Source organism: Crotalus tigris, unplaced genomic scaffold (assembly GCF_016545835.1).
Source record: "Crotalus tigris isolate CLP2741 ecotype Arizona unplaced genomic scaffold, ASM1654583v1 scf7180000017605.3043972, whole genome shotgun sequence".
Taxonomy (NCBI): domain Eukaryota; kingdom Metazoa; phylum Chordata; class Lepidosauria; order Squamata; family Viperidae; genus Crotalus; species Crotalus tigris.
Genome location: NW_024096508.1, coordinates 160,542 through 173,956, shown reverse-complemented (window position 1 = coordinate 173,956; position 13,415 = coordinate 160,542). Strand labels below are relative to the sequence as shown.

Sequence of the window (13,415 nt, the reverse complement as noted above, 5' to 3'; positions counted from 1 at the left end):
TCTTTTTTTTTTAAAAAAAGTGAAATGCCAAATCTTAGTACCAAATATCTGCATACACATATCTCTGCCATATACATACTAAGTGTATATACACTCTTAACATTATTACTTACCCTGTAAAATTGGATTCTAGAACCCAATTTTCTTAACAATGACAAATCCAGCAGTGATGTAGCAATGTAAAAATGGTATCTCCCATTTTTTCTAAGCTTTACCAAAGCCATGATTCTTTCATCTTACCTTGTCACTGAGGCATTCTGACTCCTCTGCCAGAAGGTAAACATTCCCACTTTCAGCCATAAGGATAGCAGTGTCTGTAGTAGATGAAGATCTTGGCCGGCTTTGATGTTGATGCAGGATTGCTGTCAGGCTGCTATCCTGGGGGGCCCTCCGCACAAGATGTGGACTGCTTTTTTGTGGTTCTACAGAGCCACTCTTGGCTCGGCGACTGCCACTGTGCAAACTGGTTCCTCTCTTAATAGAAGGACGAGAGCGAATCTGCTGTAGCACCCTGTTGAAAGCAGTGGGTCGAGCTGGGAGATCATGGAGAGACACAGCATAAGAGACACGATGCATCTCAGGAGAGCGTTCTTTTTCATCAGGGGAGTCATGATCAGACATGCCATGGTGTTGCTGGGATGACTCCTGGGAATTCTGATGCTCCCGTTCTCGGGATCGTCTACGACTATGGAAAAGATGTTTGAGTCCATGACCAAACATAGAACCTTCAGACAGTTGTTGTATCTTCTGTTCAAGGAAAGAAGACAAAATATTGGAATGATAGCTGAAGAAGGAACTAAATAAAATTTGTTGTAAAACACAAATGAAATATAACAAGTATGAAAAAAATCCCATCTTGCCCATGCCACCCCAAATCACAATTTTGTAATTGTCTATTGTTACTAACTGGTGTCATTCTTTTGAAGTCCAGATTTCATCCATATGAAGTGCACATCATAATCAAGAAGCCTGGACACTACGCTTCCTCATCACATTAGTAAATTCCTGTGTTGCCCTATCTACAATATATGATACACTGTTCCCCCTCCGAAAGGTAGCCAACGTCAGCTGCTATGGAGAGCTAAGGAAATAACCACGGAGAAGAATCCAGAGGCCAGTAGGAAAACACCAAGTACAGGGAAAAATATGCATTAAATCTAGAGAGGTGCAACAGCATTCTAAAAGACTAGCTTCTCATCTGACTCCCTCAGATATCACAGGGAAGAAAAGAAGGTGTGGACAGACTTGCAAGAATAAGTTATCCGAATAAAGTTCAGTTGTATTTTTCTGTGTAGTCTGTCTGGTTCATCTTGAAGGGATGACATCAACAATAGTCGAAGACTTGTCCTGAAGAAGTAGGAGTAGAGAATAAAAAAGCATGCTTTGATGGAGATAGGAAAGATCCATTACCAAGGCAACAGTAAAATAAAGTGGCTTGAGTCCATATCAAGAAAGTGTTTTACAAAAAATCTCAGAGAATCCCCCCCAGACATCATATTAGAGAAAAGGAAAAAGAAAGGAACAACATTTGGACTTGTAAGATTCTGTTACTATAGCTATTCTAATAACTGTCATGTTAGGACCACAGAGTTTCTTATAAAGCTGATAGTAGCAAAACTCTGAGGAAGACAAAGATGAATGCTTAAGGGTAAAGTGCAAGAAGACATAAAATCATATGATTAGAAAAAGTGCAATTAATTGAGTAACCTTTAGCATCATAGAGACAGACTGTCATAATATACTACCTAGCCACCATGCTATTTTATTTTGGGATAAGCAAAGTTATGTAAAGCATAGAAAAGAAATAATGAGCCAAAAGAGTTAGATGTAAGAAGAAGAAAAGAAAATATAGCGGAATGTAGTTTATACCTTCATCATTCACTACTCTTCTCCAAATCCTGCTTCCACTAGATTTACATATTGATATTGTCATTTGTTCTTTCAGATTTATATATTATTCCTTCTAAAGATACATTTCTTATGTGATGGCAAACTTACTAAATCATGAAAGTCATCCATCATTGTTATGTGTCACTTGAAACATGGCATTGTAAGGAATATCCATAGTTGGATATTTTGAATATCAAAGCAGCTCACAGAATCCACAAGCTAAAGTGTAACTTGTGTGGCAACAGTATTGTGATCACTTTTGTTTTGCATTTTAAATCTTAACAATATTTCCAAATGAAATATTTCTTTTTGCCATTCTGGAGAAGATTCCTGCGAGTCCCCTGGACTGCAAGGCAACTAAACCGGTCAGTCGTAGAGGAGATCAACCCTGACTGCTCTTTAGAAGTCCAGATCCTGAAGTTGAAACTCAAGTACTTTGGCCACCTAATGAGAAGGAAGGACTCACTGGAGAAGAGCCTAATGCTGGGAAAGATTGAGGGCAATAGAAGAAACAGACGACAGAGAATGAGGTGGCTGGATGGAGTCACTGAAGCAGTAGGCGTGAGCTTAAATGGACTCCAGAAGACGGTAGAGGACAGAAAGGCCTGGAGGAACATTGTCCATGAGGTCACAATGGGTTGGACATGACTTCGCAACTAACAACAACAATATGATTTAATTAGAAAGCGGTCCCAAAAGCTTGATCAGTCTGTTACATATATTAACTCTATTTCTGTTTCTTTACTGTTCTCCATTGGCACCAGCTATTGCCAAAGCCACTGTTTGAAAAGCCTAAGGGAGAAGTTACTCTAAGGAAGAGCAATCTACTCTGCAGGCTCTGTTGCTTTTGCCAAACCACAAGACCAGCTAATGTTACAGATATTTGAAGGTAAGCCTAATAGAGATACATCATATAAATAAAAAGACCAAAAGGAAAAAATAAGTTCCTACAGTATTCATAAATGAATGACAACAAGATTATAGATATAAGCTGTTCCAAGCAAGGCTGCCTTTTACCATTGACTGAGGGTGATTTTATTAATAGCAATGATAGTGATGTTATTATTTTATGATAAAAATAAGCAATAAGCATTCTCAAAATAGCTTGAAAGATGCAAATTGTAAAGACAAATCACTACTTATTTCTTCTATCAATGTTTTCTACTTGTACAGAACCTTCACTCTGATAGGAAGCAAGAAAAGACTAATGATGGGTCAAGAGTCATATACAAAAACAGTGATCATGTTACTGCACAAGACATTAATCAACAGAGGTTAATGGAATGCTATAGAATTGCATTAAAAGCCTAGCTATTGGTTTCTTATTAAAGTTCTGAAACTTTTCAGACCTCCTTGCCTCTTTCTAAAGTTATTCTACTTTTTGAGTTTTTCAAGTTAATAACCTATTCTATAATGAAGTGGAGAGATCCTGACATACGGTTGTGAACATATAGCCTGTGTGCATACATTTCTGGATTGGAACAGTAATCCACAAAGTTTGAGAAGACAAATACGGTAGATCAGACTGTTTCCAATTCTATCTAATGGAAAAAGAGCACAGCCCTTTTTCCATTAGATTCAGAATACAGGTTTTAGAATTCCAGAATTTAATATTAATTGGCCTTTGACAAAATATCTGAGGCTAAGATATATGAAAAACAAAATCCCATGTTTTGAACAAGATATAATTCCTCACCCATATCCTAGGGATTGTTATCTTAGAAAATTATTTCTGAAAGAGGGGAAGATTTTTCTATGGAATTGTTGCTTTGGACATTACAATTTAAAGTTTATTCTATTTATAGTGTTTCTATGGAAACAGTGTATGTAAGATTAAAGAAGAACTACAAAACCTACAGATTTCTCCCATCACGATACAAGATGGATTTAGATTCTTCATCTGCCTTTAAAAAGACTCATGGGAACCAAAATGAACAGTTCCCACATTTTAAAAATAACTAAGTGAAACATTAAAAAGAGAAAGTTGGTGACGGAGAAGGAAAAACAAGTTATTTTGACAGCAACATACAAAGACTAACTTAATCTCATTTTTTCCATTAAAACGGGGTGGGGGCGGGAGTGGATTGAGGCTGACAGATGACAGCCAAACATAGCAAAACAAATAACGACAGCTGAAATTTTTGTTTCTACATTATTCAGGAAGACACATACAACGTTAAAGAGAACAAGTGGTTTGTTCAATTACACCAAGTAACTCAGCCTTTCTCATACTGGTGATCTCAGATGTGTTGGAACTATAACCCCAGAACTTCCCACAGTGCAGGACTCTGCTGGGGTGTTGTAGTCCCAACACATCTGGAAGATACCAGCAAACAGAAGCGGTATCCTATTTCATGCAGTGGTCGGGTTTTACAGGCTTACATGTAATTGATAAAGAAGCAATTGTTTTTCAAAAAATACATTGCTTCTGGATAATTCACATCCCAGAGAAAGTGACTACAGACATCATGGATTCATTCACAGCAACATACTGAAGTTTATTGGTAATGTTTCTTGCTGAATTGGTACTACTATTAAGCAGAATATTACTTATTAAATGGTTAATTGGAAACCAGCCTGACCTGATCTCCTCTTTTGATAGAATGACCACATTAGTCAGCCATGGGAAATGTAGCAGATGTAGTGTACCTTGATTTCAACAAAACATTTGACAAACTTTCACTGCAATTCTAGTAGAGACAATGGCAAAATGTGGCTGGACTATGCTACTATTAGAAAAATACAAAGTTGGCTGAATACTTATGCCAAAGAGTATTAATAGCCCTACATCAATTGGAGGGAAGTATAGTTTGACTTACAATAGGGCTCCATGCTTCTGCAATATATGTCTAAATGATTCAAATGAACAGTTTGAAAATATGATTTACAGATCACCTCAAATATTAAGGCGTTCCATCTGGCTGCACCCAGATGGAGTGTCTTTTCTGCTGTGGCTTCCCTCTCTAGAACATCATTCCACTTGAAGTGAGGTTGCTCCCATCATTGCTTCCCCTTTAGAAAGCCTTAAAACATGGTTTTACCATCAATCTTGGGATCCCATGAGGAGCCTGCTGTTTCTCCAATCTTGGGTTTTTATGTCTTTTTTATTTACATTTGAGTGTTTTAGTTTTTATTGTCACTATGTTTGTATGCCGCCCTGAGTCACATTTTATGAGATGAGCAGCTACTGTATATAATTCTGCTAAAATAAATAAGCATTGGATAAGAAAAGAATGGGTTATAATTTAAAGGAAATAGATTTCAATTGGACACTTAATGGTAACTATTCAAAATTGCTATGTAGTTAAAATAAAAGAATAATGCTTATTTAAAACATATATAGTTACAATGTTCTATTCTTACTAACTTTTGGGAGAAAGTAGTGGATTATATAAATATAATTGTGTGACAAAACTTAAAATTTACAGAGGATAATATTCTCTTGAACTACATACCTAGTGCATGGAATTTGATAATGTAAATGAATTTTCTATGCTCTTGTTATGGCCCAAAGACTGATACTGCAGCATTGAAAAGATAAATATATGGTAAGGAAACATTTCACTTAATAGATTAAAGACCTGATTGTACTTGTCACCTACAAGTGGATTCCTATAAATGTAGACCTTTATGGACAAATAGAATAAAATATGGGATTCATTTATACAAAATGCAATAGGTTAAAATAATGTGATATTTATAGAAGTGTATTACAAATATATACATATGTGAACAATATTTGCAATAGATAAGTATATATAGAATTGTAACTGTTTATTGTACTATCAAAATGTTATATTCTAGGTTTTTTTTTCTTTTTTTCCTTTGTGTACTTTTTCATTTCTTTAAAAAAAATCTATGTGTTTTTTTTCCTTGAACAATGTATGTATTTCTATCATATTAATTTTGGGTGTTTTGTTCTTTTTCTTTTTTTGTCATTATTTTAAAAGCAATTAAAAAAACAAAAAAACCCCACCATTGCTATGTACTTCACAGGAGTTACTGATACAGACTGGATGGCCACTTATTACAGATGAAGTAGTGTTGAATTGCTGCACTGGATGTTGAACTTCATTTAGCAACCACAAGTGGGACCAACAACTGGGTTATTAAATGAAATGGTTGCTAAATGAAACCATGATTGTGCTTATGATCTTCCTTCAGCTTTCCTTTGTTTTATAGACCTGCAAAGGCTGTAAAAGTGAGGATTAGTTATAAAGACACTTTTTCATCCCCAGTCACTAAACAAGGGCTACCTGTACTACCAAGTTCCTTCCAAGCCTTACATTCTTCTGATTCTATGATCCTCAAATCTTGAATTTTAAAATAGCTTTGCAGCTGTGGAAACATTTCTCTTCTGAAAAATGAATGGCAAAAATCTTATTCAAGAGCGGCTGTGCTGACCTGCTAACCTTAGCTGAGCAACTCAACAACTGCCTTTCAAGCTGAAAGAAGAAAGCAAGTAAACCTGATTCATTTTCTTTAAAATACAAGGGGAAAATGCAGAAAAACAATATATGCTGTGAATAGAGACAGACTCCTATTATTTTTCCTATTATTATTTTGGGTAGGATTAGGACTCTTCCATCTACAGTATTTATGCCACCCTAACATCAGCATTGCATTTCTGTGTTCCCATAACACTGTCCTTCTTGAACAACTAAGATAATCATTATTCCATTTCAGAACCTGCTGGTCAAACTGGAGAATTCAATGTTATAATTGTTAAGGCCTGAGTTCCAAAGGTTTGGGGGCAAACTATTTCCTCAGTAACAGGAACCACATATCCACATAGCCTGAATTCAGATCTCTCTGGGTAGATTTCACAAGCAGTCCTACTTGGTATATCTAATTTTTATCCCTCTGTTCAGTTTATGATACCCTGCCAAGCTTGATTTCTCTGCTTATACACATCAATGTTACTTTACCAAGCCTACCCATCTCTGGAATCAAGCAAGCTGTTATTCCCTGACCCCTGCCACAAATATAGATGCTACACGGTTGCATATAATCGTCACAGCTTTCACTGAAATTTATATCAACATATATTTATGTTGAAGGCTAAGCAATTTTCTTCCCATACTGACACTTCACATTTTTATGCAAACTGACTAAGCAAATATTTATACCAAGTCCTGAAAATACTGGGGTACTAACACTTCTCCCCCTTTCTGTGTGGGCAGAAGGAAAAGAGGATTTTTTTTTTTTATCCCATTATCTGCTGAAGTTCAGGAGGAGAACACTAAATGGTGGTTCTGTACATTCTTTTTTATTGGCTAGAGGAAACACTGATTAACTCTTGATGCTATCTGCAGTTCTCAGAATTTTCAAAGAACTTCAATTCACCAGGAGCAAAAACTTCCAACTGCTCTGGAATGAAAAAAAATTACCACGTGAACCTATTCCAAAGATTTTGCATATACAATTGATTCAAATAAATATAATAAATATGGTAGTAATAGGTTAATACTGTTAAAGTTTTGTTGAAAAGAAGTTTCATTGAGCAATGCTTTCTAGGTATGCTTTCATATTTGGATTTTGGCTGGATTTTCTGTTAAAACACTATTTCAGTTCTAGAAGAAGCTATAAAAGGTCATGTTTCTCCCAGGACTGAAGGAATTCTAAACATGTTTTAAAGCATTTCCATAGTTGGTCCTGGGCATTTCAAGAATTGTATTTCTGTGGGTGGGTGGTGGTGGTGCAGTAGTCTTGGCACATTTCCTTGCATTCTTCACTCATTTCTCCCAGGAATAATTCCCACAACAAAGAGGCAATAGAGAAGGATTTGGGGAGAGGACTGCCACATGTATGTATGAATTACATTTATCTTTAAACCATAGATTGGAATTGGAACTTTTTCTAAAAGATACTCACCAAATAAACACTATTCTCATTCATTTTTGAGTCTTTGAATGGCCCAATCACTTTTTCCTTAGTCTCTCAACCATCTATTCATGCCATATGATAGAATAATCTTGTCCTGGAATCACTTTCATTCAGAATATTGTACAATTTTTCTAAAATGCATCTGTGATTACTTTGCTGTTATATCACCATTTTAGCCATTATCTATCCACTGTAGGGTGAAGGCCTCTTCTGTATGTTTCCAACCAACATGATCCTGAGCTTTCTTTTGCCAATCGGGCCTGCAATACTTGCTGATGTCGTCAATCCATCTTGTTTTAGGTCTTTTTCGTGGACACTTTTTGTCAAGTGGAATCCATTCTATGACTGCCTTGGTCCACCTGCCCTCAGTTGTTCTTGCTCTGTGACCAGCCCATTTCCATTTCAATTCTTTTACTCTCTTGATGATATCATATGCCTTTGTTTGTTTTCTAATCCATGTGCAGGTCTTTCTATCTTGTCTTGTAATGCCAAGCATGTATCTTTCCATGGCTCTTTGTGCCACTCGTAACTTTTGTATCGATTGTGGGGTTAGTGTCCTTGTTTCATCGGCATACATTAGAGCAGGTAGCACCCATTGATCGAAGACTTTTCTCTGAAGGCATAGAGAGAGGTTGTTCTTGAAAATTATGCTTAGCTTGCTGAATGCCTGCCAACCACATTAACACATCATTAATTATCACCTTCCATTGAGATCCATGGCCAAGGTATATGTAGTGGTCTACTACATCCAGTTCTTCTCCAGATACAAATGTTTTCCTTTCTTTGGTGAATTTATTAAACATAACCTGGCTCTTTTTCAGTTTTATTTTTAAGCCAAATGGTTCTCCTCCTGTTTTGTGCAGCTCTTGTATGTGTCTTTGTAGCTCTTCTGGGTCTTGTGAGAAGAGAACAACATCATCTGCAAATCTTAAGTGATTTAAATAGGCACCATTGATTTTTATTCCATCTTTTGCCCAGTCTAGTTTGCAAAATACTTCTTCAAGGCAGGCTGAGAAAAGGATAGATGATATTATATCGTCTTGTCATACACCTCATTTTATGTTGATTTTCACTTTAAGATCATTAAGGCAAATTGTTGCCATTGTTTTTTCATATATTGATTGTAGTAAGTTTATATAAGCAGTGTCTACACCTTGGCTGAGCAATGCATTAATTATTGCTTGCTGGGATACTATGTCAAATGCCTTTTCGTAGTCAATGAAAGCCATGCAAAGAGGCATGATGTACTTGTTGTGCTTTTCAATGACTTGCTGAATAACCTGGATGTGATCCATTGACTTGTAACCACTTCTGAACCTTGCTTGCTCCTTTATCTGTGCATCATTTAATGTTCTCAATATTCTTTTTTGCTATTATCTTAATGAAAATCTTGTAGATGACTGAATCTACAAGACTGTTATTACTATATCCTGGAGCATATTGTGCGACTATCACCCATTTATTAATTCATATTTTTCTAACCACACACAAAACAATTTAGATGATAACAATTTAGCTTTTTTATTCAGAATTAAGCCATTCCCATACATGTATTCACCACTCCACGAGTTCAGACCACCTTCATTCATCCTTTTTTCTTTCTCCTAGTTTCACCAACACACAACACACCTGTTTTTACTTTCTTTTCAGTCTTTCAGATGTGTTCTTTCCCATTTCATTCTCTTACATTCCAAGTTGCAAACTTTAAACAATTATGCTCTTTAAAAAAAACTATTCTACGTAACTGATGGGCCTGTTTGGAGACAAAAACAAAGGCCACCTTTGGATTTCAAAACAACCAAGGAATGCAACATTATTTAGTGTACCAAATTAAAGTATTTACATTTCGCTTCTCTTATTCAATTTCAAGTGGTATAACAAAGAAGCTGTTGCAGTGCCATTTCCCACTTTTCTATCCAACCCTGCCCATCGTGCTCACTGGGGTAATCTGAGGAGAATCCCATTGTGGGACTGAATCTTCTGTGCATCACTCCCTTCTCAGTGGAGGAACTCACCACTTTGTTCTCTTTTTAAAGTCTTGAAACGTGCGTCTTCAAACATATTTTCATTCATTTTTAATATCCTTATTTTTAACATCACTTTAAGATTTTATCTTTAAGTTGCAAAACACTGAGGTATTTCAGAAGTCAGTAGAATATAAAATCTAATAAAAGAAATAAAGTGCAAAAGGCAAGTTGATTTAGGTCTCTTGTAGAGGTAATCCTCGACTTACAACAGTTCATTTAGTGACTGTTCAAAGTTACAATGGCACTGAAAAAAGTGACTTATGACCATTTTTCACACTTGCAACCATTGCAGCATCCCGATGGCCATGTGATCAAAATTCAGTTGCTTGGCACAACTGACTCATAGTTATGACAACTGTAGTGTCCCAGGGTCATGTGATCGCCTTTTGCAGCTTTCTTACAAGCAAAGTCCATGGGGATGCCAGATTCACTTAACAATCATGACACTTACTTAATAAGTGCAATAATTCACTTAACAACTGTGTCAAGAAAGGTTGTAAAATGGGTCAAATTCACTTAACAAATGTTTCACTTATCAATAGAAATATTGGGCTCAATTGTGATCGTAAGCTGAGGATTACCTGTATTGAGGTCTATCAACTGCAAATACGTATACTGTGGAAGGTCTTGTCCCCAAACATCTTGTTATCGTAACGGTATCTCAGAGATTAAAGGAATAGTGCAGCCTCCTTCCAAATGTGTAAAAAGGTGCAAGAAACTTGATGCAAGAACAAATTCCAGTAGCAGAAAGGTGGCATTAATCATGACATTCCAGAGACTAAGATGGTCCTGCTCCAAACTGTTTCCCAACAAATGTAACTGGGGAAGCTGAAACACATAGATTATTCTTCCTGCCTGCATATTAGAGGTATTAGCAATAGCTCTGACACTGTACGTTTTACTCTTCATGAATTAAAAAAAGGCAACATCAAATCAACTTACTTCAGCTGTCCCATGCAGCAGAATGTTAATGGCTCTTGACGAAGAACATTAATTTTTAGCAAAGAAAAATGTTCCAATTGTCAGAATGGATACAGATACAGTGGCTTTAAAATAAAGAAGTATGTTTAAATATAGATATATAATGATGCATTTTAATTTAAAGCTAGGATTTCTTTTTTTTTTCTTGCCAAGCTTCAGTAATAGAAAAGAAGCTCATCTTCTTCAAAAGGTAAAGGTGAAAAATGAGTTATTTGTGGTACTGAGAACATGTATACAAATTTGGGAATTATCTCCAAATAACATAGCTTGCATATTATTTTAATGAAAATAGCAGATGCCAGGATGCAGATGGTAGAAATATTCCCCTTCTGCAGATTCCTATTTTGAAATCCTATCATTCAGATTTGGAAGACATGAGTCAGCTTCTGCAGAATCTTTTATTGCATAGATAAGTTATAGAAGCTGTAATAAGTCTGACCTCTTTTATCCATTGCATGCTCTTTCACAGACAGTATTATCTGCTTGATCTGCATTGTTCATTATTGGTACCTGAGGGCTAGATAGCTGCTTCTTTTGTTCCCAACTTAAACTGAGTTTCTTGGCACTCAAGAAAATACCTACTGGGAATAAAATAAAATGTATATACTTTGAAAATGTATATAGTTTTGATGGATATAGATAATCCCAAACAAACAATGAAAATTGTTCACTACAACTTCTTTTAAATTATGGGAGTTTTCTCCTAATTAAATAAAATTAGGATTCTTTTTCCCACTGTTATCCCTCTGTCATCTCTCTCATGAATACTTTGGCAGTTTCAACAGTGCACTTCTTGACTCATCCCACCTTAGCAGTAATGAGGCAAGTAAACAATTTAACTTATTCAAATTATTGGATGCTTGTAATTAATTCATTCCTAGGCCTCAATAAATGCACCATATGATAATCAGAAGCATATATTCTTTTGCTGGTAACTCTGTCTCAGCCTTTCCCAATCTGATGACCTCTAACTAAGTTGGGATGATAACATCCAACTGAGTGGGAAATCCAGGTAACATAATCCTAACTATTCTGGGAAGGCATCAGGTTCCACTCACTTCAAAACGTAACTTCTACAGGTAAAACAATGGCTGGATTCACTGTTCAGCCTAAGATATAATATAATTTGTTTAGCTTGGTTCATATTAGTAGAATGCCAATTATGCTTTAGTCAGGAAATATTAAGTAAATCATAGCTTAATGAGATATTTGAATCCAATCAATCAAAATTGCTTTGGATAGATCCCAGAACTGCACTTGAACTGCACACCACTAGTTGCACTATTACTAACTGAACTTTGGAATTCTCTAACGTAAGTTACAGTTATGGTCCCATCAACTTAAATGCCTTTTAAAAGAAAACAAGACCAATTAATAAAGGCATTAATGACAACTAATAATGAAGCCTGTATCTACCCTCCAGAATAATAGGACCTATACCTCTAGATACGAATGGCAATGGAACATTATTGGAAAACTGCTATTACTTTTACATCATGCTTGTGAACTTCCTGCTGCTATATCATTCTAGAAACAGGTTTTAGACTAAATAGTTTGTTCTTTTGTATGAAACTATCTCATGTGTGCCACTAGTTTTCCTCAATGCAAATTAATTTAGTAAAAGAGATATTAGGAATCCTGGGGGGGAGGGGGAAATCTCACTGACAAGTGTAGGTTCTATAAGCACCAAATATTTTTTATACCCTACAGTTCTGAAATAGCAATTTCCATATAAACAAATTGGGTTCTGGAATTGAAAAGAGGAATGGAAGACTGAAGAATGGAATTTTCTGGGGTTTGCCTTCTTTATGGCCATGTTATATTTGATATTAAATGCAGCATGGACAAATCCCCTAGCTTTTGTAATAGCAATCATGAAGAGTCTACAATCTTAATCAAGGGAGGGAAAATTTCTATTATGTTCCCAGTGAAAATAGTACCCTCTCCAATGCTATTAGCAGCAGAAAGAAAATTCATTCCCACTGAACATAATAAAGCATTGTCCACCAAAAATGTGGGTTTTTTTTTAAAAAAAGCAAGGAATTGACAACTTCCAAATAACATTTACTATCTTGTTTATTTTAGCTTCCAATGCTCACTTCAATAATGATGGAAAAAGCAATTAATGGTCATCCTTTTTTACCATTACAGAAATGTTGCAGCCCATTATAACTGCAGGACTGGTTTTTTTCTTTAAAAGCTCAGCTTGCAAAGAATAATTATAATTGTATGCTTCATGAAGGATAGGACCTTTGCAAAGCTGACTTTAAGCAAGGACAACAAAGCTGTTTGTATTGAATTTTGAAATTGTATGGACTTATCAGCAATGAAATTATATTGTCTTTTACTCAACATAATAAAATGAAGGATGCACCTACACCAGCATTTTTTGGCAGCTAAAAAAAAAGAAAGATCTTCAATCACATCCTTACTGAAGAAAGAGAATACTGTGGAATACAACAAAAGAAAAAGTCATGAGACTAATTTATTATTTATTCACTTGGAAAACTAGCATTTATAGAAAGAAAAATATATATGTAATTATAGCAGCATGACTAAGCCTGTGAAGTAAGAAAGTGGAAGTCCCAAACTTCCTCTTTCATATGCCTTCAAGGTTTATTCATTTTAGTT

General features: G+C 35.7%; 1 protein-coding gene across 5 annotated transcripts in view; it reads right to left on the bottom strand.

Annotated features, from left to right (window-relative positions):
• Positions 1 to 13,415, bottom strand: part of TMCC2 (transmembrane and coiled-coil domain family 2) — an 82,333-nt gene that overhangs the window by 56,736 nt on the left and 12,182 nt on the right. For 4 of the 5 annotated variants that reach the window (XM_039320437.1, XM_039320416.1, XM_039320427.1 and 1 more), the window contains one exon: positions 241 to 747. The exons of the other annotated variant lie outside the window; for it this stretch is intronic. In XM_039320437.1, the coding sequence (XP_039176371.1) occupies positions 241 to 747 (507 nt within the window). The remainder of the gene's footprint in view (positions 1 to 240; positions 748 to 13,415) is intronic. 5 annotated transcript variants of the gene reach the window in all.